This window comes from Eretmochelys imbricata, chromosome 2, assembly GCF_965152235.1.
Source record: "Eretmochelys imbricata isolate rEreImb1 chromosome 2, rEreImb1.hap1, whole genome shotgun sequence".
Taxonomy (NCBI): domain Eukaryota; kingdom Metazoa; phylum Chordata; order Testudines; family Cheloniidae; genus Eretmochelys; species Eretmochelys imbricata.
The window spans coordinates 88,667,211-88,689,951 of NC_135573.1; the positions used below are offsets into that span (position 1 = coordinate 88,667,211).

A 22,741-nucleotide genomic window follows, 5' to 3' on the forward strand; every position below is an offset into this window, starting at 1 on the left:
AGGATAGGTTGTAGATCCTTGATGATGCACTGGAGAGGTGTTAGTTGGGGGCTGAAAGTGACGGCTAGTGACGTTCTGTTACTTGCTTTGTTGGGCCTGTCTTATAGTAGGTAACTTCTGGGTACTCTTCTGGCTCTGTCAGTCTATTTCTTCGCCAGGTAGGTATGGTAGTTTTAAGAACGCTTGATAGAGATCCTGTAGGTCAGGGGTGGGCAAACTACGTCCCGCTGGCCGGATCTGGCCCATCAGGGCTTTGGATCCAGCCCGCGGGATTGCCCCCCGTGCTGCTCTCAGAAATGGCCGGCACCACGTCCCTGAGGCCCGAAGGAGGGTGGAGGGAAGGTAGAGGGCTCTGTGCGTTGCCCTAGCCTCCAGGCACCGCCCCCCACAGCTCCCATTGGCTGGGAATGGGGAACTGTGGCCAATGGGAGCTTCAGGGGAGGTACCTGGAGGTGTGGCAAGGGCAGCGTGTGGAGCCCTGTGCCCCGCAGGGACGTGGTTCTGGCTGCTTCCCGGAGCGACGCGGCATGGGGCCAGAGCAGGCATGCAGGGAGCCTGACCTGGCCCCGGTGTGCGCCACTGCTACCCCGGAGCCACTTTAGGTAAGCAGCGCAGGGCCGGAGCCCAAAATCCTCCTGCACCCCACCCTCGAACTCCCTGCCTGTACCTCGCACCCCTCCTCCACCCCAACTCTCTGCCCTGAGCCCCCACCGCACCCCTCCTCCACCCCAAACCCCTGCTCTGAGCTCCCTCCCGCAGTCCGCACCCCTGCTCTGAGCCCCCTCCTGCACTCCTCCTGCACCCCAACCCTCTTCCCTGAGCCCCCTCATACATCCCGCACCCCTCTTCTGCCCTAATCCCTTGCCCTGAGCCCCTCCCGCACACTGCACTCCTTCCCACACTCCGCACTCCCTGCCGCACCCCTACCCCCTGCTCTGGCCCTGCATACAATTTCCCCACCCACATGTGGCCCTCGGCCCAAAAGGTTTGCCCACCCCTGCCTGCTGTAAGTGTTTGTCTCTGTCTGAGGGATTGGAGCAAATCTATTAGGACAAAATACATGAGGTGAAAGAAGTAATCTCCAAAACTAAGCATCCAGCAGAGAAGCTCTCATGTTTTTCTGGTGGTGATGAAGGTTTTTGCTGTGGGTGTTCTGTAAAAGTTCTTAGGTTCATGTGTAGTGTGTGCTTTCTCTAAATTAGTAAAAATTAACTAGTCTGAACTGTATCAAGAAGACTCGTTAAATAATTATGGAATTATATAATTGCTTAATTATGGGATAATTATAGATTATATATTATATTATAATGTAATATAATTATAACTAAAGGATAATTGTGGACATAAATGCATTCATTACATTGATTGTAGTGCTAGGGAGAAGAAATAAGTACCCATCTGGTCTGTTTCAAATATGGTGAAGTAAGACGGAATGTTTCAGAAATTCAGTGGATTACTTAAATCTAATGATTTTTACATTTCCTGTTCATTAGGCATTTTTACCTCTATAAATTCCATACAAAGTGTGCTTCATATTGCTGCTAGTCTCCTCCAAACTAATCTCAACTGAAAAGTTCTTTCACAAGGAGCAAGTGGCGTACTACTTAAAATGTTTAATCCTGAAATCTGGCTGTACAGTGCTCTCAGTTCACATAGCAACTCAAAGACCGCTTGATCATAGAGTTTATTTGGCTTGTTCTCAAGAATGTTCTGAAAATGCTTTACAAAGTTGTTGGAGGAAATGAAATACAGTTTGTGGGATGAGGGTTAGGAATGGACAGCTGGGTAGAGTTCTTGACTGCGAGCCTAGATGGGTAATGTAACTCTTGAATTGAGTCTTGGATTCAAATCCTACTTTGTCACATAAGAGGATGAATTTGATGGTCTCACCATAGTTCATAGGAATGTGGAAATAATGCCATATCACAAAACAACTCAGAATGTGATAAGATTTGCAGTCTCTTCAAAAAAATAGCCTAGAAATGGAATAGCAGGGCATTCACAGGTCACAAATGAGGCACACTGTACACCCATCCTGTGCTTCGTTTTACCTAGTGCTTTTAGTCCTTTACTTTAAAGAACCCCAAAAATTTAACATTTAAAAAATGCTTTCAATTCAGACTTTAGACACATCTACAGTCATGGGTGGCAGGTATAATAGACCAGGAGAGGCTCTGCCTCCTCTGGTGCGGCTGCGGCTGCGGCTGCTGGACCCCCGGTTGTGGGGTTTGGCGGCGAAGCTTTGCTTTATTATGCCCCATGCAGGTTCCTGGGTGGAGGAGGAGGCACATACCACCTCCTCCACTGCCCCAGAACCTAAATGGGGCATACCAGAAGCGTCTTCTAACAGACACTTTTCCCCGAGGCGGGTTGGGTCTGGGGAGGGGAGGCACAGCTGCGCCTGGCCCAGGGCTCCTCTGCGTGTCGGGAGGAGGGGAAGGCTCAGGGCTTTGGCCAGCCTGGGGCTCCTCCAGTAGGGTGGGGGCGCTCAGAGCTTTGGCCAGCCCAGGGCTCCTCCAGCCAAGTGGGGGGTTGCTCAGGGCTTTGGCTGGCCCAGGGCTCCTGTGGCCAAGTGGGAGGCTCTCTAGGTGGGGCTTGGGGCTCTGGCCATGGGCGGGAGGTGAGCAGGGAGTCCTGAGGCTCCAGCCGTGGGGAGGGTGCGGGCAGAAAGGGAGGAGCCGGGGGTTAGCCTCCCAAAACGGGGCTCCACCCACTGCCCATGTCTACAGTATAGTCAAACATATATTATACAGGTCTGGTTTACACACAGTTTTTGTATCATAACTGCCAGGGATGTAATTCTGTTTTTTTGTTTGTTTGTTTGTTTGTTTAACTGATCATTATATTGGTACAATCCCTAGTCTGGTAGTACTTAGGCCAGTATAAACATGCCTTTTACCAAGATAGCTTATTCTCCTTTCCGTATGGGAATACGCTGTACTGATTTAAGTGCGTTTATACCAATATGTCCATGCTGAGGGATCATGCCACCTGCTTTAACTGTACTGGTATAGTTACAGTGGTACAGCTTTTGGATGTAGACAAGACATGATACCAATGAGTTATATTCTTTTATTGATTAAAATATCAGATAACCCAGGTTCAATCAGTTTATTAATCGAAGATAAATCAGCACAATGCAGAGAGATTATACATTACCAATCTCTGGGAAACAGTCCTACAGCATCCAGCCTGTCCCAAAATGATTACAGAATTTTGGTTTATAGCCTGCTTGTTTACAACAGATGGAAAATCAAAAAATTACTCTGTATTAGCACAACCCTTTTCTCTTATGTGGCTTCATATATGTTTTGCAAAACATAGAGGTGTCTGTATCAACGTGACCCATTACAGATGCAGTACAGTAACTTGCAGATGGTGCATATCTTACAAGCGTCACCAGAACATACATCTTATTTTCTGACAGATTCTGTACATACAAAGAACAGAACTATATGTACAAAAACAGATTGCAACAGTTTAGTTACTAGTAGTTTTTCACACTAAGCTTAGCAGGAATACAGTTCATAGTTCTGCAATTTAGAATATATGATATATCTTAATTGTTCAGTATTAGCTATTTTCTTATTTTAGTTGCACAACACACCTTATTCTGTCAGACTTGTCCTTATTCTGTCAGACTTGTGGTTACATCAAAAAAGCTATTTACATATTTTAGTTAATACATCTGTTTGCAAGAGCTGATTTCACAGTCTTAGTACAGTTCCATTCTTTAAATGATGAAACTACCACTGCAAGCATGAACACTATAGTTTCTCAGGCTGTAGTTTTCCACTTCATCTGTGGTCTAGTCATAGAGTATTATAGGACTGTGGTTGTCTTTGGTCATCACCATAATTGCACAGATAAGAGAGAGTGGACAAGGCATGGGACTGGGAGTCAGAAACTCAAGTTCCAACACTGGCTCAGACATTGATTCTGAGCGTAGCTTTGGGGAAGTCATGTAACTTTTCAGTATTTGGGGGTTTTTTTGTTTGGTTGGCTGGCTCTCTTGCCTCCCACCCCCAACCTGTAAAATGGGGACAATTACCTAACTCACACGGGTGTTGTGGGGAGTCAATATTTGTATAGCACTTTGAAGATGTAAAGTATATCAGTGGTAAGTAATGCTGTTAACTTCAAACTTGATATTAGAAAAAATATGGTCATGTATGTGAGTTTTTAATCTGAAATTAAAAAGATGTTCTGTCACCCCACAGAACTGTACACTGCTAATGTTTCACTTGAGCCTTGTGTGGGACTGTTTTGTAAGTCTGCAAGTTTGCAACCTGTAGGACAAACCCAAATTATATTTTCTGTACCATAGGCTTCTGTGTTTGTTGTTGTTTTTGTAACACATTGCCAATATAGTAAGTGTAAATACTTATTAGTTTTATTTAAGGCCTTCTCCTAAAATGTGTGTGTATGGGTATATGCTCTGTATAATCCATGTCTACTCCCTTCCAGGGGTTTTGTTTTATTGAATCTCAAACAACAATCAGACATGTTCTACAGCCAAAACTTTCAGTCCAAACGTGGCTGGGGCTAAGGTTTTTACTTCCAGAATCTCTCTGTACCAGACCTTAGTTTCCGTGCCCCTGAGAGAGTTTCTTTAGGTCTTTCCTTTATTCCCTTTATGTCTTAATTGGCATTAAATTAATATAGCTACTGGTACGGCATAAAAAGAAAAGGAGTACTTGTGGCACCTTAGAGACTAACAAATTTATTTGAGCATAAGCTTTCATCAGATTCATGCAGTAGCTCACGAAAGCTTATGCTCAAATAAATTTGTTAGTCTCTAAGGTGCCACAAGTACTCCTTTTCTTTTTGCGGATACAGACTAACAGGACTGCTACTCTGAAACCAGGTATGACATAGTAATTCCACTGCACCTTCATGCAAGGTACAAGCACCTGATAGCAAGTCTTATATATATATACATAGAATATGGCACATTTTTACAAATAATTTGACTTTTTACAGCAGTCTTCATTCAGGCAATGAAAGCACGTTTATTAATTAAGTCATATAGGAAAAATTCTAGTTGCCTGGTGCAAGTCACTTTTTGATGGGCAAGTAAAATATCATAGAAAGGATGGATTAGTAGATTTTATGTCTGGGCTTGTATGTTTTCATTAACACCTTGCAAGGCTTAATTAAGTCTTGCAACATCCTTGCACAGTAGGTATTAACATTTCACATTAATCGTAATTAATGATGCACTGTGCGTGACAGATTTGAGACCTTGGAAGCATGAAAATTTCAAAAGACTATTGTATTGGGATGTGCAGACACAAAAATTTATCACTAATCCCAGTATCTATAAATGCTAGCAGTGTTGGTCCCAGGATATTAGAGAGACAAGGTGGGTGAGGTAATATCTTTTACTAAATCAACTTCACCCACCCATCTTGTCTTTCTCACATGTCATTACATGGGTGATCCAGTCTTTATAGTGTACTTGAATTTTCAGAAAGCCTTTATTTAACAAGGTCCCTCACCAAAGGCTCTTAAGCAACGTAAATTGTTGTAGGATAATAAGGAAGGTTCTCTCAGGTATCAGTAACTGGTTAAAATATCGGAAATAAAGGCTAGGAATAAATGGTCAGGTGTCAGAGTGAAGAGAGGTAAATAGTGGGGTCTCTCAAGGATTTGTACTGGAACTTGTGCTGTTCAACATATTCATAAACAATGTGGAAAAAGGGGTAAACAATGAGGTGGCAAAATTTGTAGATGATACAAAATGATTCAGGATAGTAAAGTCCTGAAAAGAGAGATGATTGTAAAGACTAACAAAGGGATCTCACAAAGCTGGATGACAAAATGGCAAATGAAATTAAATGTTGATAAATACAAAGTAATGCACATAGGAAAACATGATCCCAACTCTTAATACATCTTAGAAAAGAGATAACTGAGGGAAGGATATGATAGAGGTCTATAAAATCATGAATGGTGTGGAGAAAGTGAATAGAGAAGTATTATTTACCCCTTCACTTAGCACTGTGACAGGATCCACAGGGTGCTGCGTCCTGGAAGTGAGGTTCTGCTGTGCATCCTTGTGCCTCCAGCCTGGGCTGTCTCTCACAGTGCTTTGCTAGTAACAAGCAGCAAACCGATACAGGCTCTGCTATCACTCAGGACAATAGCATGTCGAGCCCCACACCCAGCTCAATTTCATGAATGCTCCCAAAGCCACACATGAATCACACAGAGAAAGGCAAAAAGAAAAGGAGTACTTGTGGCACTTTAGAGACAAACCAATTTATTTGAGCATGAGCTTTCGTGAGCTACAGCTCACTTCTGCAGTTTCCACTGTATGCATCCGATGAAGACATTATATATACACAGAGATCATGAAACAATACCTCCTCCCACCCCACTGTCCTGCTGGTAATAGCTTATCTAAAGTGATCATCAAGTTGGGCCATTTCCAGCACAAATCCAGGTTTTCTCACCCTCCACTCCCCCACACACAAACTCACTCTCCTGCTGGTAATAGCCCATCCAAAGTGACCACTCTCTTTAAAACGTGTATGATAATCAAGGTGGGCCATTTCCAGCACAAATCCAGGTTTTCTCACCCCCCCCCCTCACCCCCCTCCAAAAAGGCACCAGCCAATCCCACCCCCGCCCCCAAGCCTTGCATCCCCAGACTATCTTGCCCTGGTCAGAAGCCTAACCAGTGTAAGTTTATTACTCAATGTGGAGAGGACATGCACCAGCCTTTGTACCTGAGCTGAGATTTCCCAAGCACTTCAACCAGACCGCACTCTTTTAGGTAAAATGTAAAACAGGTTTATTAATTACGGAAAGGTAGATTTTAAGTGGTAGGCATAAAAGACCAGAGAAAGTTACCAAAGGAAAAAAGATAAATGCACTATCTAAATCTTAAACCATATTATACTAGGCTTTATTTAGATCAGCAGTTTTCTCACCACACTGGATGTTACAGTTCTTAATGCTTCTCCTTAAACCTGGACCAATCTCCTCAGATGACCTTCATCTTCTCGGCGTTCCTGTTGCTTCCAGCATAAGTGGGGGAGGAGAAGGGAAAAAGCATGATGCTATAGTCTCCCATTTTATATCCTTAGTCCATGTGCCTAGAAGACAAGACACTTGCCCAGACATGTCCTGGTGGGCTTTGCTGAGTCACTGGCTGGGCAATCCCCGGATGTGGTATTGTTAAACTGAGTCATAGAGTTGATCAATCTCCATTATGTGGTGCTTCTGCAGCCCTCATTGAATTGTAAATCCCTTGATGACACCTCCCCTGCTGATTAATTGTTGTTGAGCACCCTCCTGGGAGTGGTTTGCCTTCTTTGTATGTCACTAGCAAACTTGCAACATATTTTAGTAACAACCATACAGCAAAATCTCATAATTTGATACATACTAACAATATATGTGTTTTGACAGAACAGTGGGTTTCAGGAGACCATGACCTTTCATTTGACATCTTACATGGCATGTTTTGTATGAAAGTGAGCTGTAGCTCACGAAAGCTCATGCTCAAATAAATTGGTTAGTCTCTAAGGTGCCACAAGTACTCCTTTTCTTTTTGCGAATACAGACTAACACGGCTGTTACTCTGAAACAATATATGAATGATATATATGAGGCTTATAGGGTGCCATTTTGAGGTCCAGTATGTCACAGTATATTTTTTTTAGGACAGAAAATGAGAGTCCCATATTCCTTTGGGTATGTGGAAGAAACTTGATGATGTGAGATTGCAGTGTTGCTCTGTGTTGGAAGCACTGCAGGCACGAAAGCTCATGCTCAAATAAATTGGTTAGTCTCTAAGGTGCCACAAGTACTCCATTTCTTTTTGCGAATACAGACTAACACGGCTGTTACTCTGAAACAATATATGAATGATATATATGAGGCTTATAGGGTGCCATTCTGAGGTCCAGTATGTCACAGTATATTTTTTTAGGACAGAAAATGATAGTCCCATATTCCTTTGGGTATGTGGAAGAAACTTGATGATGTGAGATTGCAGTGTTGCTCTGTGTTGGAAGCACTGCAGGTGCTTTTGGCCATAGAGCCAAATTCAGGATTACATTATTAAACTAGAATTTGATGAAAAGGTCCACATTTTGTGCTGCAAAACTTCACATCCCTAAAGTTTTTTTTTCTCATAATGGGTCTGATCCAGTACTGTTGAAGTCAGTGGGAGTCTTTTAATTTGCTTAATGGGCATTGGATTAGACCAGTGGTTCCCAAACTTTAACAACCTGTGAACCCATTTCACTAAAATGTCAAGTCTCGCGAACCCCCTCCTAAAAATGAATATTTCCAGGGATTTTCTCCTTTACCTGATTATAAACTGTAAAAGCAGTGATCTTGGCAATATAAAATTTTGTTTTTATGACACACATTACACACTATGTATTAATTATTATTTATCATTATGAAAAGTGCAACACTCTTCCAAGATCTCACTTTCATAGCTTGTATCACTTTGAATAAGCCTATTATATGACAAGGCTCCTATGTTTCATCAAGGAGTAAAACAGCATGAAGGTATTTAAGAAGCCAACTCAGAGTTCTTTCTACACAAACATTCAGGTCTTGAGCAGTCCAGGCAAACAATGCATGTTACAACAAAGCTTAAACTTGTTCTTCATAATAAAAACAATACTAGCTGCCTATTTAATTTTAAAAACAGCAAAAAATATCCACCTCCCTTTTGATTTCTTATAAGGAGTCTTGAAGTTTAAATCTCCTCAGTGTGATAGATATACTTGCTTTGATCTGCTTAGCTCTTGGAAGTCCCGGGGCTCCAGGCTGCTGGCCCTGTGCTGCCCGGGATCCTTAGAGACAGCTCTGTCCACCATTAGGGAATTTTTTTCCGAGAACCCCCTGTAACATTTTGCGAACCCCCCCAGGGGTTCACGAACCCCAATTTGGGAGCCACTGGATTAGACCCAATAACAGTATGATGATGCACAAGGCTTTCTACCCGCAGTAACTCCTCCATCAGTTAGGGCACAATTTGTTTTCCCACTCATCGAAAGCCCTTATCTGTTGGAAGAACTGTTATGCAGTATATAGGAAGAATAACCAGTCTTTCCAGGTCATAAGCTTAATTACAGTCTTCCTTTCCCTTCTGGTGCCATTATTGAATGGAGTTCATCCCCACAACCGCTAATTCCATTTTAATCATATGGAGGTCATGAAATGTTCATTAGAAGATGCTGAGATTCATTTATATTGCATTGTCATCCAGTGCAATATGTCTTACAATTTCATTAATAACTTTCAAGTTGATCTGCTCTGTGTTATTTATCACCCCAAAGAGGAATCAGAGCAAAGCTGTTTTCAGCTTTTTTTGTTTTAGATTTGTCAATGCAAATGACAGCTTGTGTTGTAACAGTGCAGCTCTTTGTCAGTCTATGTATGGCAGCAATTGAATAGGAGTTAGAAACTAGTATACTCATAATACCAAGCCTGGGGGGAAAATTACTATTTGCTGGAAGCGTTAGGTTTGTGTAGCCTCCTCTAAATGTCAGAAGATATTTGCTGTTGTGGATTGTAGTGCCTCTATTAGATCTAATTTTTTTTATATTGAGAACTGGATCAAACAAAGCTAGATTGTTTACACCAGTGTCTCAATGAAGGATTATATAGCAGCTTTCATAAAATGGACCCAGAGCACTTTCCAGATTGTAAATACATGAAATTAAGCCACTTCTCTGGAGAAGCATGGGCGCCTTTCAGTTCTGTTAGCAGTGCTTTCTCGAGGGGGAAAGTAAAGAATAAACTATCCAGTTGAAACTACTTGAGAGAATTTTGAGGTTGGAAGACTTATGTCTGAATTGGAGTATTTAACAGAGCTAATATCCCTACTCTTGTGAAAATATTTAACAACACTTTGTACATCCCACCTAAAAGATGCTATCTTTAGGTAGAAGCACAGTGTCCCTGATGCATTCAGACTCCTGCTGCTAAGTAATGGATTAGAAGGAAATGTGCTGTCCATTGTTATAGTAACATTACTTAGCATTTAGGCTTTTCTTTGATGGTGTCTCCTCCTCGTGCTAATAGGGCTTAAACCTGTTTAGCTGACAATATCTATTAATCCTTGCCTAGAATATTTAAGGAGTGATATTAGCACCGTTAGCTAAAATGTTTTAAAAGTCTAGTGTAGACAAGGCATACTGCCTTTAACACATACTAAACTGGTCAAGATAGCATGTTAAAGGCATTGTGCCTTGTCTGCTAAAGACTTTTAAAATGTCTTACACATTAGCTAACATATGCTAACATCACACCTTCAATTCTAGTCTACCCAAGGTCTTAAATCACAGACCCAGATGGTAGAACTGGTAGTTTTTGTTCCTTTTCCTGCTATGGAAAATCAGTTCCAATTCTTTTGCTTTCTGATCTATCCTGTTCAATGAATAGTAGCATAGTGTCAATTGAAAGAGCAACAAGAACTACTCAAAACTCAAATAAAATACTCAGCGCTGGAGCCATTGGCTTTATTCAGCTCATTTTATTTCCATTGTGGTACTTCAGACGTGTTTTTTTAATTAAATTGTACGATACGTTTAGCTAAACCAATCTTTTCTTATTTTTACTAGAGTAACTGTACAGTCCTACATAAGCTCTGGTGTTTTCAGGCCATTAGAGCACAGAGGTGAAGGTTCCAGTGCGCACATGTGATTGTTAAATAGAGTGGAATAATTGAGACCTGGGTAAGTGGTATTTCTTCTTCTAAAAAAAGCCCAGTTCAGCAGCTGAAAGTGTAAGAAAATAAGAATAATCCAATCTGATTGCTGTTTGGACAGACTTGTAGTGATCTAGGATCCTTTCTGAAGACTTATTCAGAAATTTCAAATTGTTTAAAAAGTGTGTGAGCCTCTGGGTATGTGCAAAACCTGGTGTGGGGTTTTGACAGTTGGGTAAAGTAGCCCCAAAAAGCGGGGATGGGGATTTGGCATGATCAGATAAATTATTATATAATATCTAAGGCTCTCGATTAATCACAGTTAACTCACACGATTAACTCAAAAAAATTAGTCGCAATTAATCACAGTTTTAATTGCACTGTTAAATAATAGAATACCAATTTAAATTTATAAAATATTTTAGATGTTTTTCTATATTTTCATTATATTGTATTCTGTGTTGTAACTGAAATCAGTGTATATTTTTATTATATTTGCACTATAAAAATGATAAACAAAAGAAATATTCAATTTCAATTCACCACATACAAGTAGTGTAGTGCAATCTCTTTGTTGTGAAAGTGCAACTTACAAATGTAGATTTTGTTTTGTTATGAAAGTGCGTTCAAAAACAAAACAATGTAAAATGTCCCCTGGTATGGTGGTTGAAGCATGAAGTGACATAGGAATCTGTAGCACATCTGGCACGTAAATATCTAGTGACATCCGTGACAATAGTGCTATGAGAATGCCTGTGCTCGCTTTCAGGTGATATTGTAAACAAGAAGCTGGCAGCATTATCTCCTGCAAATGTAAACAAGTTTACTTGTCTGAGCGCTTGGCTGAACAAGAAGTAGGACTGAGTGGACTTGCAGGCTCTAAAATTTTACATTGTTTTATTTTTGAATGCAGTTTTTATGTACATAATTCAACATTTGTAAGTTCAATGGTCAGAAGAGTGCTACGGCTGCAAGGGAGCAGCTCTCCTCCTCCCTCTGCGCTGCCTGCCCAGTAGCCCTCCTCCCCACCCCAGAGCTGCCGGGGGAAACTCTGGCTGGCAGGCAGTTCGCATCCCTTCCATGCCCACTAGGAGCCCCTGACCCCACTCACCATGGGGCCCCGCGCTCTGTCCTGTGCTGCAGACTGTTTCTCAAAGGGGCTGCCTGCAGCCCAGCTGGTGCTTGTATACTGCCTCGGGCGCTGCTGCTTCAGGGTTGGGCGACAGGCTGCCACTTCTCCCTTCCCCCCCCCTCCCCCGTGGTAACTGGACTTTTAGTGTCTGGTTCATATATCTGACCGGACTTTCCAGTCGAAAGCCAGACACCTGGCAACCCTAATTATGATAATATGTGATTACTATACATAAAAGACTGTGTTGTTCATGGGACTGCTGCCTCATTCAGTTCACAGGATGGGTCTGCTGTGGGGATGAATCAGGGTTGCGTAGTTAAGGAGACTGGTGTCTGTGGGACCACTGCTTCATTTCTTGCAGAATAAGGCAGCAGATTGCAGGAAGAGAAAGGATGGTTTCATAGTTCAGGCAGTTGAAGGGTGCTCTGGAAAACTGGATTCTAACCTGAGTTTGCCACATGTTCCTGTGTGATACTAGGCAAGTCACTAAGACCAGTAGTTCCCAACCTTTTCTCTGCCTTGGCACATCTTGAGCTCCAGTGACTCTTTCACCCGTCCCCGGGCTGCGGGTCCTGGAAGGAAGGGGAGGGGCAGAGGAGCCAACCTGTTGCTCACACAGGAGGGAAGGGGGGAAGAGAAGAAGATTGAGTTCTTATTGGTTTCTCCATCTCTGAAGGAGGCAGGGCTGTGAGGCATATGGCCAATAAGAAGGGAGCTTCCCCCTCCTTCTCACATGTTTTTCAAAAAATTCTGCAGCACACCTGGCTGGGCACTCACAGCTGAAGTCAATGGAATGTGCTTTGAACAAACCTATAAAGTGCTGTATAATGCTAATATTCTTAAACATTCAGGCCCTAGGTGTCTCAAATTGGGCACCCAAAATTAGTAGATACTCTTAATCTTAATCTCTCTGTGCTTTAATCCATGCCTCCATCAGTAAAATGTGGATAATATCACACCTTTATCTCACAGGAATATTGTGCATATAAACTCATTAATATTTGTGAAGCACTCAGATGCTATAGTTCAGGGGTGGCCAGCCATGGCTTGTGAGCTGCCTGTGGCTCTTTTACAGTTAAAGTGTAACTTTCAGAGCCTTCCCCCCCCTCCCTCCTTCTGCCGACCAGACTATTTGTGGGAGCTTGGGGCTTCTGCCCAGCCTGGAGGGGGGTCTCTGGGCTTCAGCCACACAGGAGGTGCCTGCTGGGGCTCTGAGCTTCAGCGGGAGTGGAGTTGAAGCCCAGAACCCCAGCAGGTGTGCCCTGTGGGTCTAGCCCTGAGATTCTCTGAACCCTAGCCCCCTTCATCCCGCCACAGGGCTCAAGCCCTGAGCCCTAGGAGGCATGCCCTGGCTCTTGAACTTCTGAAGATTGTCATATGTGGCTCGGAGGGCCAGTAAGTTTGGCCATTCCTGCTATAGTGATAAGCTCTATAGCAGGGATCGGTAAGCTCCCTGGTGGGCTGGGCCGGTTTGTTTACCTGCCACGTCCGCAGGTTCGGCTGCTCGCGGCTCCCAGTGGCCGCGATTTGCCACTCCGGATCAATGGGGGCTGCAGGAAGTGGCATGGGCCGAGGGATGTGCTGGCTGCCGCTTCTCGCAGCTGATCCCTGCTCTATAGAAAACCCTTTAAGGATATTAATAATTCTGTCTTCAGAGCAGGATTTGAATAACCTGGAGTAAATAAGGAATGGGACTACACAGTAAACCACAATGAGAAATCAAAATATTGAATATCTTCTCCTAAATGAGGTAGGGGACCTGTGGAAAAAATAGTGTATGATCATATAATTAAAGACGGTACCGTAATGCACACACATAAGAGGGCCCAATTAAGATTGCACAGGCTACTTTAATTCTGGCACTTCCTAATTGATGAGTTCTTGACTTTGCAAACTTAGTAACTTTTTTTATTACAGATTTTTGTGTATAATACTAATAAAGCTGGGCTGGGGCTAGTATTATTTTGAAGATCATGTTAATAATGCATTTAATCTGATAGTTTAAAGTTGCGCAGATAACAATCATTTTGCTAAATAAGCTTTTAGTTTTAAATCAAAATAAGCTTTTAGTTTTAAATCAAAATAAGCTATTAGTTTTAAAATTATAGGATTCTTATGTGGGAGAGCATGAATCCTGTTGTTTAATACAGATTTTATCTTCATCTGTGAAATTTCAGGGAGGGCCTTTTTAATACTTTAATTATCAGTAATTGTGGAGAGTATGTGATTCACATGGGAATTATTTGATGAGCTGATCAGTCATGCCATTATGCTGACTTATGAAATTTAAGCTTGCTTTACCTGTTTCTGTTATTGCAGGTCAGCATGCTGGGAGATCAGGACAGAAAAATTATACACTTCTCCAAGATAGCTCTTGAGTGTGTGTAAAACACAGCACAAGAATCTAAAATCCAGAAGAGTGAGCTTTGTATAAATGGCAGAGAAAAACTAGATACTTGTTTTCACAATTAACTAGTATCATCTTTGGTCAGATGCCACTCCTGAATTTAAAATTTGTTTTGTAGGACTTTCTTGTAGAGACTAAAGTAGGTAACTTTGGAAAGAAATACACTCCTCTTTTACATGTGTAGACAAAAGTTTATCCTTTGTAAAACTATTTTTGTATATCCCAGTGCTTTACAGTGCTTTACACTGTTTGGATTCCTGCTTGGGCTTCAGCAAACCAGGCTGACATCGTTGTCTTTTTCTCTGTTTTTATGGCATATCACGTTGACAGAAAAACAAGGATGCACTTTTTGCGCAACTGAATACTGATTTTTTTATTAATAAAACTAGGCTTGGCAGAACTTGATTTTTTTTAAAATTTTCATTTGATGGATAATATGTGTTTTACTTTAAAGCCTTTATTTGTATCAATTTTAAATTTTCAGTTGCATTAAATTATGGGTTGAGGCATTTTTTTATTTTTATCAATTTTAAACTTTTGCAGTTATAGGAAATTATGGGGGGGGTGTAATAATTATTTAATGACAGTCTCTGATAAGTTCTCAAGTAGCATTTTTCTTACTTTGCCTATCTGTACATTTCAATTATTATTGATGGTAATCTTTTTTCATCAGCTTGCGTGTGAATGGTGACATATTACCAATAAAAATTGAATCATTCCAAACCTAAATATTACTTGGCTCTGATGCTGTTTTTCTCTTTAAAGAATACGTAATTAAACCAGCAAGAGGGCCCTCCAGTTTGCATACAGTATATAGCTTCGTCTCAAATACAGCTTGGGTTTCTTTCAAGAGAATGTTAAGAATTATTTTGATGTATTTTAGATGTAGTTGCCTGAACTATTGCATTTTATGCTGTAATACTTTAGTATGATTTAAAGCTAAATGATTTTAAACTGGTAAAATTATTGCTTGTTTTTTGCTTAAGTTGTTGTCAAATTTCACAGCCATCTGCTTTATTATTGAAAGATTAGATTTGACAAAGATTTCACAATCTTTCCTCATTAGAGGAAGCATAGCTTAGCGGTTGAAGTACTGGTCTCGGAGTCAGGTTTGGGTTCTATTTCCCGCTGTCATGACCTTAAATAAGTCACTTAACTGCTCTGTACCTCAGTTTTCTCCTCTATAAGGCTTTAATACACTTATGTTTGTAAAGTGCTTTGCGTTTTTTTTCTCTTCCTGCTTGTTTGTTTAAAAGCCAAGCTGATGTTTGTTACTAGAGTGCTTTTGTTCCAAGAACAGTGTTCCTTATTTCCTTGAGGGATGTGTTGTTTCCTTAATTTGTCCTGGTCTTTTTGACCTAAGGCCCAAGATAATGAGTACATTCTGTACCCTGGGTTTTGTTTTTGTGAAGCTGTCATTAAACAAGGTATCCCAGGGTGGTTGGGAGCCTGGGAAAATACTCCCACTTTGTTTCCTTCTCTTGACTTCTTAGCTTTTAGCACTCTATTTCTTTGTAACAACTAGAGTTTGGGAGAGTATGGAGAAAACAAATTTAAGTTTTGAGGCCGTTTGCAGTGCTTCTGGTGTAGACCTGCAGAGTACTTGCTACTGTAGTAGAAATTCTCGATTTACCTGTCCATCTACTTCACTCTACATAGCAGTTGTTCTGAAGAATAGCAGTGAAGTGTGCAATCACCACTTCTCATTTGCCCCTGTTGTGATCAGGACAAAGGCATGGGACTGGCTCGGCACAAAGAAATAATGAAGCATTCTGTGCCGAAAGTATGTATGGTGTGCAGAAGACAGGCCCAGCCCTGAATGTGGTATGGTTAAGAGCTTCAATCTCCATGACCCATGTTGTTGTAAGTGTGGCTGATACCACCGCCTATTATTAAGATTGCCTGACGCTTCCCATTATAAGACCCCTTTTTATGTTCTTTATAACTTTAAACACTTGGGATGGCATATTTCTGCCTCAGATTCCAAATGTTTTGGAAAATGTAAGCCAAAACGGTTCAGCCATTTTCGAAAATGAGGTTAGGGGAAAATACATTTGTTTGGCCCATTCTGGTGACCTTTTCTTTTAAAAGCTGTAGTACACCTATGTTTTGGTGCAGGGACTTGAAATTTGGAAGGACTACATTAATACAAACTAGGTGTCTGATTCATGCTAGTGGGGAATACATGGGGCAGTTACACTGCTACGCTTCAGTATGCATTGCAGCTCATACCTCCACAGACCACATTGCAGGGACGTGTAGACAAGCCTGTACATTTGAGCAGCTAATTTCCCCAAAGATTCCATCCGTGCAGAACTGAACAGGATTTCCCCTGCGATTGCAGCTCTGGGCTGCTGCAAATCATGTCGGGTCCAGACCCCTCAACTGAGTGCAGGGAGACTCTCTTATGCTGTCAGTCAGTGGTGGATTAGCCACTGGGCCAACGGGAGCCCAGTTGTCCAGGAGCCCCGGAAAAGTTGGCGCCCCTGACCTGCTCCGCCTACCCACCGCTACTGCTGGGGATTGGGATCTGGGTGCTGGGGCTTGTTCCGCTCCACCTACCTGCCTGGCACTCCTGCTGGGGAACAGGGTCAGGGCATGGGGGTTTCCCTCGCCCACCTAGCACTCCCTGCTGGCAAGCCGAGTATGGTCACTAGGGCTTGCCCCGCTTCGCATACCTGCCTGGTGCTCCTGCCGGGGAGCAGGGCATGGGGGTTTACTTTGCCCTCCCAGCACTCCTGCTGGGGAGCGGAGGAAGCCCCAACGTCCTGACCCCGCTTCCCGGCAGGAGCACTGGGCAGAGCGGGGGAAGCCCCTGCACCCCAACCCTGCTCCCCGGTTGGAGAACCGGGTGGGAGGGGGAAGCCCCCCAACCCTGCTTCCCAGCAGGAGCATAGGAGAAGGGCGGCGGGGTGGGTCCCTACTTGCTTTGGCCCAGGGCCCCACAAAACGGTAATCCACCTTTGCTGTCAGTGACTCTTACACTGTCAACGATCCCCAAGGCAGTGTAGAGGAGGATGCTGCCTTATCTGAATGCAGAGGGAGCAAGGAGTGCATCTTTGGGGGAAGGAGAGAGAGTAGATTGGGACAAGGAGCTTGGGGCTGTGGGAGGAGTCTGGCAGTGTGGGGACAGGTAAATTGAGACTGGGAATTGGCGAAGGGAGACTGAGACTGGGAGACTAAAAGATGATGAGCAAGGAAGGAGTCTGGAACTGGCTGGGCAAGGAAATGGTCATAAAAATCTTTGCCCACTAGAGTATGCTCTCCTCCAGAGCCAGGAATAGAACCCAAGATTCCTGAGTCTCACCACTCCTCTGCTGTCAGCAAATATCTGTAAAACCCATTGGCATAGTGTTCCATCCCCCTCATGCTAGTCCACATAAAGGACAACAGTTTACTATTGCCATCAGTTACGCTGTTAGCTCAAATGGCAGAGGTTCTTGTGGTGAATATAAAGGTTCCAACTCTGCTGATGACCCATGTGGATGTCAATATGATCCCAACATAATGGATTCTTTTTCAATTTGCTTTTTTAAAAACCTAGGAAATTCCCCACACAACTACATTAAAAGAACATTGTCAGGGTTTCCTCCCCACTCTGAACTCTGGGATACAGACGTGGGGACCTGCATTATTTTTTACCAGCTTAGGTTAAAAACTTTCCCAAGGCACAAATTCTTTCTTGTCCTTGGACGGTATTGCTGCCACCACCAAGTGACTTAGATAAAGGTTTAGGAAAAGGACCACTTGGAGTTTCCAACCCAGGCTTCTAATCATAATTCCATGATCTCCTCACCCAAAATATCCCCCCAGCCGCCTTCACCTCCTTTCCTGGGGAGGCTTGAGAATAATATGCCAACCAAATAGGTAAACAAGGTGAGCACAGACCAGATCCGTGGGTTTTTAGGACACTAAAAACCAATCAGGTTCTTAAAAGAAGAACTTTATTATAAAGAAAAAAGTAAAAGAAGCACCTCTGTACAATCAGGATGGAAGGTAATTTTACAGGGTAATAAGATTTAAAACAGAGGATTCCCCTCTAGGCAAAACTTCAAAGTTACAAAAAACAGGAATAAACCTCCCGCTTAGCATAGGGAAGATTCACAAGCAAAATCAGTCCTTCAGCACTGTATGAAGGGTTACTGTGCTGTGGGAGGTGCCATCTTTTGATGAGATATAAAACTCATGCCCTGATCACAAGAGTAGGGATGTGAATCCTGGTGTCTCGGCCAAATTCTAATTGAGAATTAAAAGTTACATTTAGATTCTGCTCTATTAAACAGCTTCTGTATTCCACCCTATAGATGACGGCATTTCATTGGTGGGTGAAGTGATTTTCCTGTCACTTGAGGTATTATGAGGTTAATTTTCTAGCATTTTTAAAGTACTTTGAGATGCACAACTGAAAGATGCCATGGAAGTACAAGGCAGTGTCATTATTCATACCAAGTACATTTTTATGGATTGCAAGCTATGATGTTGGAAATGTTTTGGATGATCACAAGTCTTAAATCCCAGGAACTCCTAAATATTTCTATTACAGAGTATATATTATTACAGGAGAGCAGTCACTTGTTTACATCAAAAACAAATTAGCACAAGTTATTGAGGGGATTTGATTATTTCATATCCCTAATTCAAATAAGAAAAACACAAGACAAACAGGAAACAGTTATGAAAGATAGGTTTCAGAGTAGCCGCCGTGTTAGTCTGTATTCGCAAAAAGAAAAGGAGTACTTGTGGCACCTTAGACACTAACCAATTTATTTGTGCATAGCTTTCGTGAGCTACAGCAAAGATAACACCATTGAAATAAGAAAAATTAGTTGTGTCCTTTGGCTAAGAATATAGTCTAACGTATATGATCATTTATTTAGGGTTATTTTCACCCCCAGATAATTTTGTACATTTTGTTCCCCTGAATGAAGGTTTATCTAGTTACTTTTAAATGGGATTGTTCTCTGCTTACATTGGAGTGGTGAGGATTTCTCACTATAGTGCAGGGGTCTCAAACGTGCGGCAGCCCACAGAGTTTTTTTCTTGCGGCCCGCCAAGCTCCCCCCGTCCCCTTTTTGACTATACTTTTGTATTGTTGTATGAAAAGGTTTCAGTGATGCGGCCCTTGGGCCAATGTATTAGTCCTCATGTGGCCCTTGTGGTGATTTGAGTTTGAGATCCCTGCTATAGTGTGTGTGTACATCGCTGAGCAGGAGCTCCAGATCTGCTGACTGCATGGAGTTTGTTACATTGAAGCCAAAATACTAATTTTTGGAAGCACTCCTCTGGCAACTAGCATACTCTTCATGCGGAAGTCAGTTCATCATGACTCTGTTCACATTTCATTGTAAACCCATAATTCTATTCTCTGAGTCTTTGTCCAAGCACACCAGTGGGTGTAGGAATGGAGAGCCTCCTGCACTGGGGAAGCAGGGAAAGCAGTAAAATGGAAAGGTTACATTTCAGGATGACCATTTAGATTCAAGAGGCCAAATTCAGCAAAAGCTGAAGCAGGAGATATAGAGTATACTATGACTCACTCCTGTGGAGGGCAGAGTTTCTGCTGCCACTCTCTGAAATTGTGCTGGTTTGGGAAGAATTTTACTTCTGGCCAGGAGCTCTGCTATAGGGAACCTCTGAAGGGAGTATCTGCGTTAGTGGACTTCATGGCTACCTTGGCCATGCCTCCCTAACAGGCAGCTTGCCCAAATTTTGGGTTCTGCTATCCCATTATGCCCCTATTTTGTAAGCGAGGTTGTGGTTGTTTTGCACTAGATCAACCCCGTCCTCCTTGATTCTCTCCCCCTTCCCTCCCTTCCCACTTACACCACCGTAAGCTGGAGATGAATTTGACCTCACTCTTTTCATATTGGAGCAGGAAAAGCAAATTCTTGTTTGCATGTAGGCAAGATAATTAATTGGAGAAGAGAATGAGCTCTGGATGGGAGTGGTGGGACCTGTAGAAGGTACTCATGATCACTGCCAGCCCTCATACAAGAGTAATTTGTGTGAAAACTAGAAGTGTAAATTCCAGTAAACCTTTCAAACAAACAAACAAGAACTAAAACCACCACCTAATTTAAGAAGTAGAAGCTTCTAGGATAATTTTTTTTAACAGGTATTCAAATCTGTTGATATTTGAAATGGCAAATCTTAAATATTTTAGCCTTTTCCACTTTAACTGTCTAATAGATCCCTCAGTACATTTGTATAACAAGGCTGCAGTTCAGTAATTGTCAGATCCTGCAGACGCTTACTGCTGAATATAGTACCATGAGCGGTCCCATTGACTGTCTCATTGTAATAAACATTACTACTGCTACTGTTTGTAGGATGGGGATCTAAGGAGATTGTTTAAAAAACATTGATTGGAGCATTTTGGAGACCTTGTTTGTTTTTTCTGTTGTAGGTGTGATGGACAGGTGACAGATTTTTCATTTTGTGTCAGGGAATCAGAATGACTGAGTGCTTCCTGCCTCCTACCAGCAGCCCCAGTGAACATCGCAGAGTGGAACATAGTGGGGTTCTTGCCCGTACCCCCAGCTCTGAAGAAATCAGCCCTACAAAATTCCCTGGATTGTACCGGACTGGTGAGCCTTCACCACCTCATGACAACCTACACGAGCCTCCAGATATAGTGTCTGATGATGAAAAGGAGCATGGGAAGAAGAAAGGAAAATTTAAGAAAAAGGAGAAAAGAAGTGAGTAGACAGTCTTACTCCATGTGTGTGATCTCTCTAACTCAGTGTTTCTCAACCTGGGAGTCTGGGACAGGTTTAGGGGGGTCACGAGCAGGGCCAGCGCGAGGGCGTGGGAAGCAGAACAATTGCCTCGGGCGGCCCTGCAAAGCTAATTGACATGTTTTGCGGGACTGAAGCCTGGAGCCCTGAGTTTGAGATGGGGGCTGCAATTTGTGTGTGTGTGTGTGTGTGGCGGCGGGGAAGGAGTCCATAACTTTTTTTAAATCCAAAAGGGGTCGCCAACACAAACAGGTTGAGAAACAGTGGTCTGACTCCTCCTTTCTTTTCATGCCTGAATTATGAGCTATGCTGGTCTCTCATTAAAAAAAAAAAAAAAATTTTTTTTTGTTTTTAAATATCTTACTTCTTTCTAGGAAAGCTAATGAGCAACTTTATCCAAAGTCCAAGACATTGCTCGGTCAATTGCCTGGCAATGGGTTCTTCTCATTCCTCTCTATTTTTTCAGACACATTCCTCAGAGTCTGAAGAGAAAATGGGGTATGTCTTCACTGCAGAGTTAGCCCATGTGTTGCCCCTGAAGGTTCCGTCCACAAAGAAAAACCTCTTATCTGGGTTTGAGGGCACTTTAAGCCCAAACTAGCAGCCACAGCCGAGCACATAGGCATGAGTTTGGGTTTGGCTTCGGCTTCAGTCCAGGAACCCACCTGCTGTTAGTGTTCTAATCCTGTCCCACAGTTCCACCTTGGCTGTACTTTCTTGTTTTATTCCTCCATTTCTCTGCACTGCATTTTTAATCCCATGTGTACCTGCTCCATTTCTGCTACATTTGAACTGATATACTATCGGAGAAATCCTCCTCCTGTATTGCCAGTTTACCAGAAGCTGACACCAGCCCTCTGGTAAAGGTTTTGTGTGATAAAATCTGTAATTTGGGGAAATATATGCAAAATGACATATGTTTAGTGGATGGGAAAGAAATGGAGAGGCAGACAAGTCAGTCCATTAGGTGTGAATTGCTTTGGTTTGCAGACTGAATTTCTTAATGAGACAGGATGAGTGAGGTAATATCTTTTATTGGACCAACTTCTGTTGGTGAGAGACACAAGCTTTCCAGCCACACACAGCTCTTCTTCAGGTCAGGTATTCAGAGAGTCACAACTAAATGCAAGTGGAACAGATTGTTTAGCATAAGTAGTTAGCACGTATTCAGGCCCCTCTGCCTTGAATGTTCCCTTAGCCTGGGCTAACTGCAGTGAAGACATACCTTGAGAAAGGAGTTCCCAGGCATGTTTCCAAGTTCTGACATAATAGCTGCATGCCTGTAAAACAAAGCACTTCGGTGTCAAATCTGTTTAATTGTCCAAAAATGGATACGTCTAGATTTAAATTATTTCTCTAATTTTTAAAGTCAGAAGGGTGAAAAATTAACTTAATCATGTAATTTTTTGTTGTGGAATCGCTCAAGGTTTGTGTGTGTGTACTGTATGCTTTTTGAGGTGTAGTGAAATGTGCACTGTGGTTACTTAGTTAAGCCTAGTCACATAGCCACAAATTATGGGCCTGATCATGAAATGCCATATTAACTATTATGTATATTATGGTGGTGCCCAAAATGAGCAAGCAAATTGTAAGATAAGCATGTTAAAAAACAGACCGAGAAAGGGAGGGGGAAAGTGGTGCTGTGGCATTTCCTGCCACAAAATCATTTTTAAAAACTGCAGCTTTCACAGCAAAAATTGTTTCTAATCCTTAGATTTGTGAAGAAAACTGTGGAAACACAAAATGATTGTAAACTTGGTACAGTGATAAGAAAAGGAGTACTT

At 42.4% G+C, this 22,741-nt stretch overlaps 1 protein-coding gene across 5 annotated transcripts in view; it reads left to right on the forward strand.

Annotated features, from left to right (window-relative positions):
• RALBP1 (ralA binding protein 1) overlaps positions 1–22,741 on the forward strand; it is a 68,278-nt gene that overhangs the window by 6,400 nt on the left and 39,137 nt on the right. For 2 of the 5 annotated variants that reach the window (XM_077810443.1, XM_077810439.1), the window contains exon 2: positions 20,627–20,918. In XM_077810443.1, coding sequence (XP_077666569.1) covers positions 20,675–20,918 — 244 coding nt within the window. In that variant the 5' untranslated portion in view covers positions 20,627–20,674. Of the gene's footprint in view, positions 1–10,595; positions 10,710–14,132; positions 14,194–15,948; positions 16,084–20,626; positions 20,919–22,741 lie in introns of those variants that run through there. The other 3 variants (XM_077810442.1, XM_077810440.1, XM_077810444.1) reach the window with 3 other exon arrangements.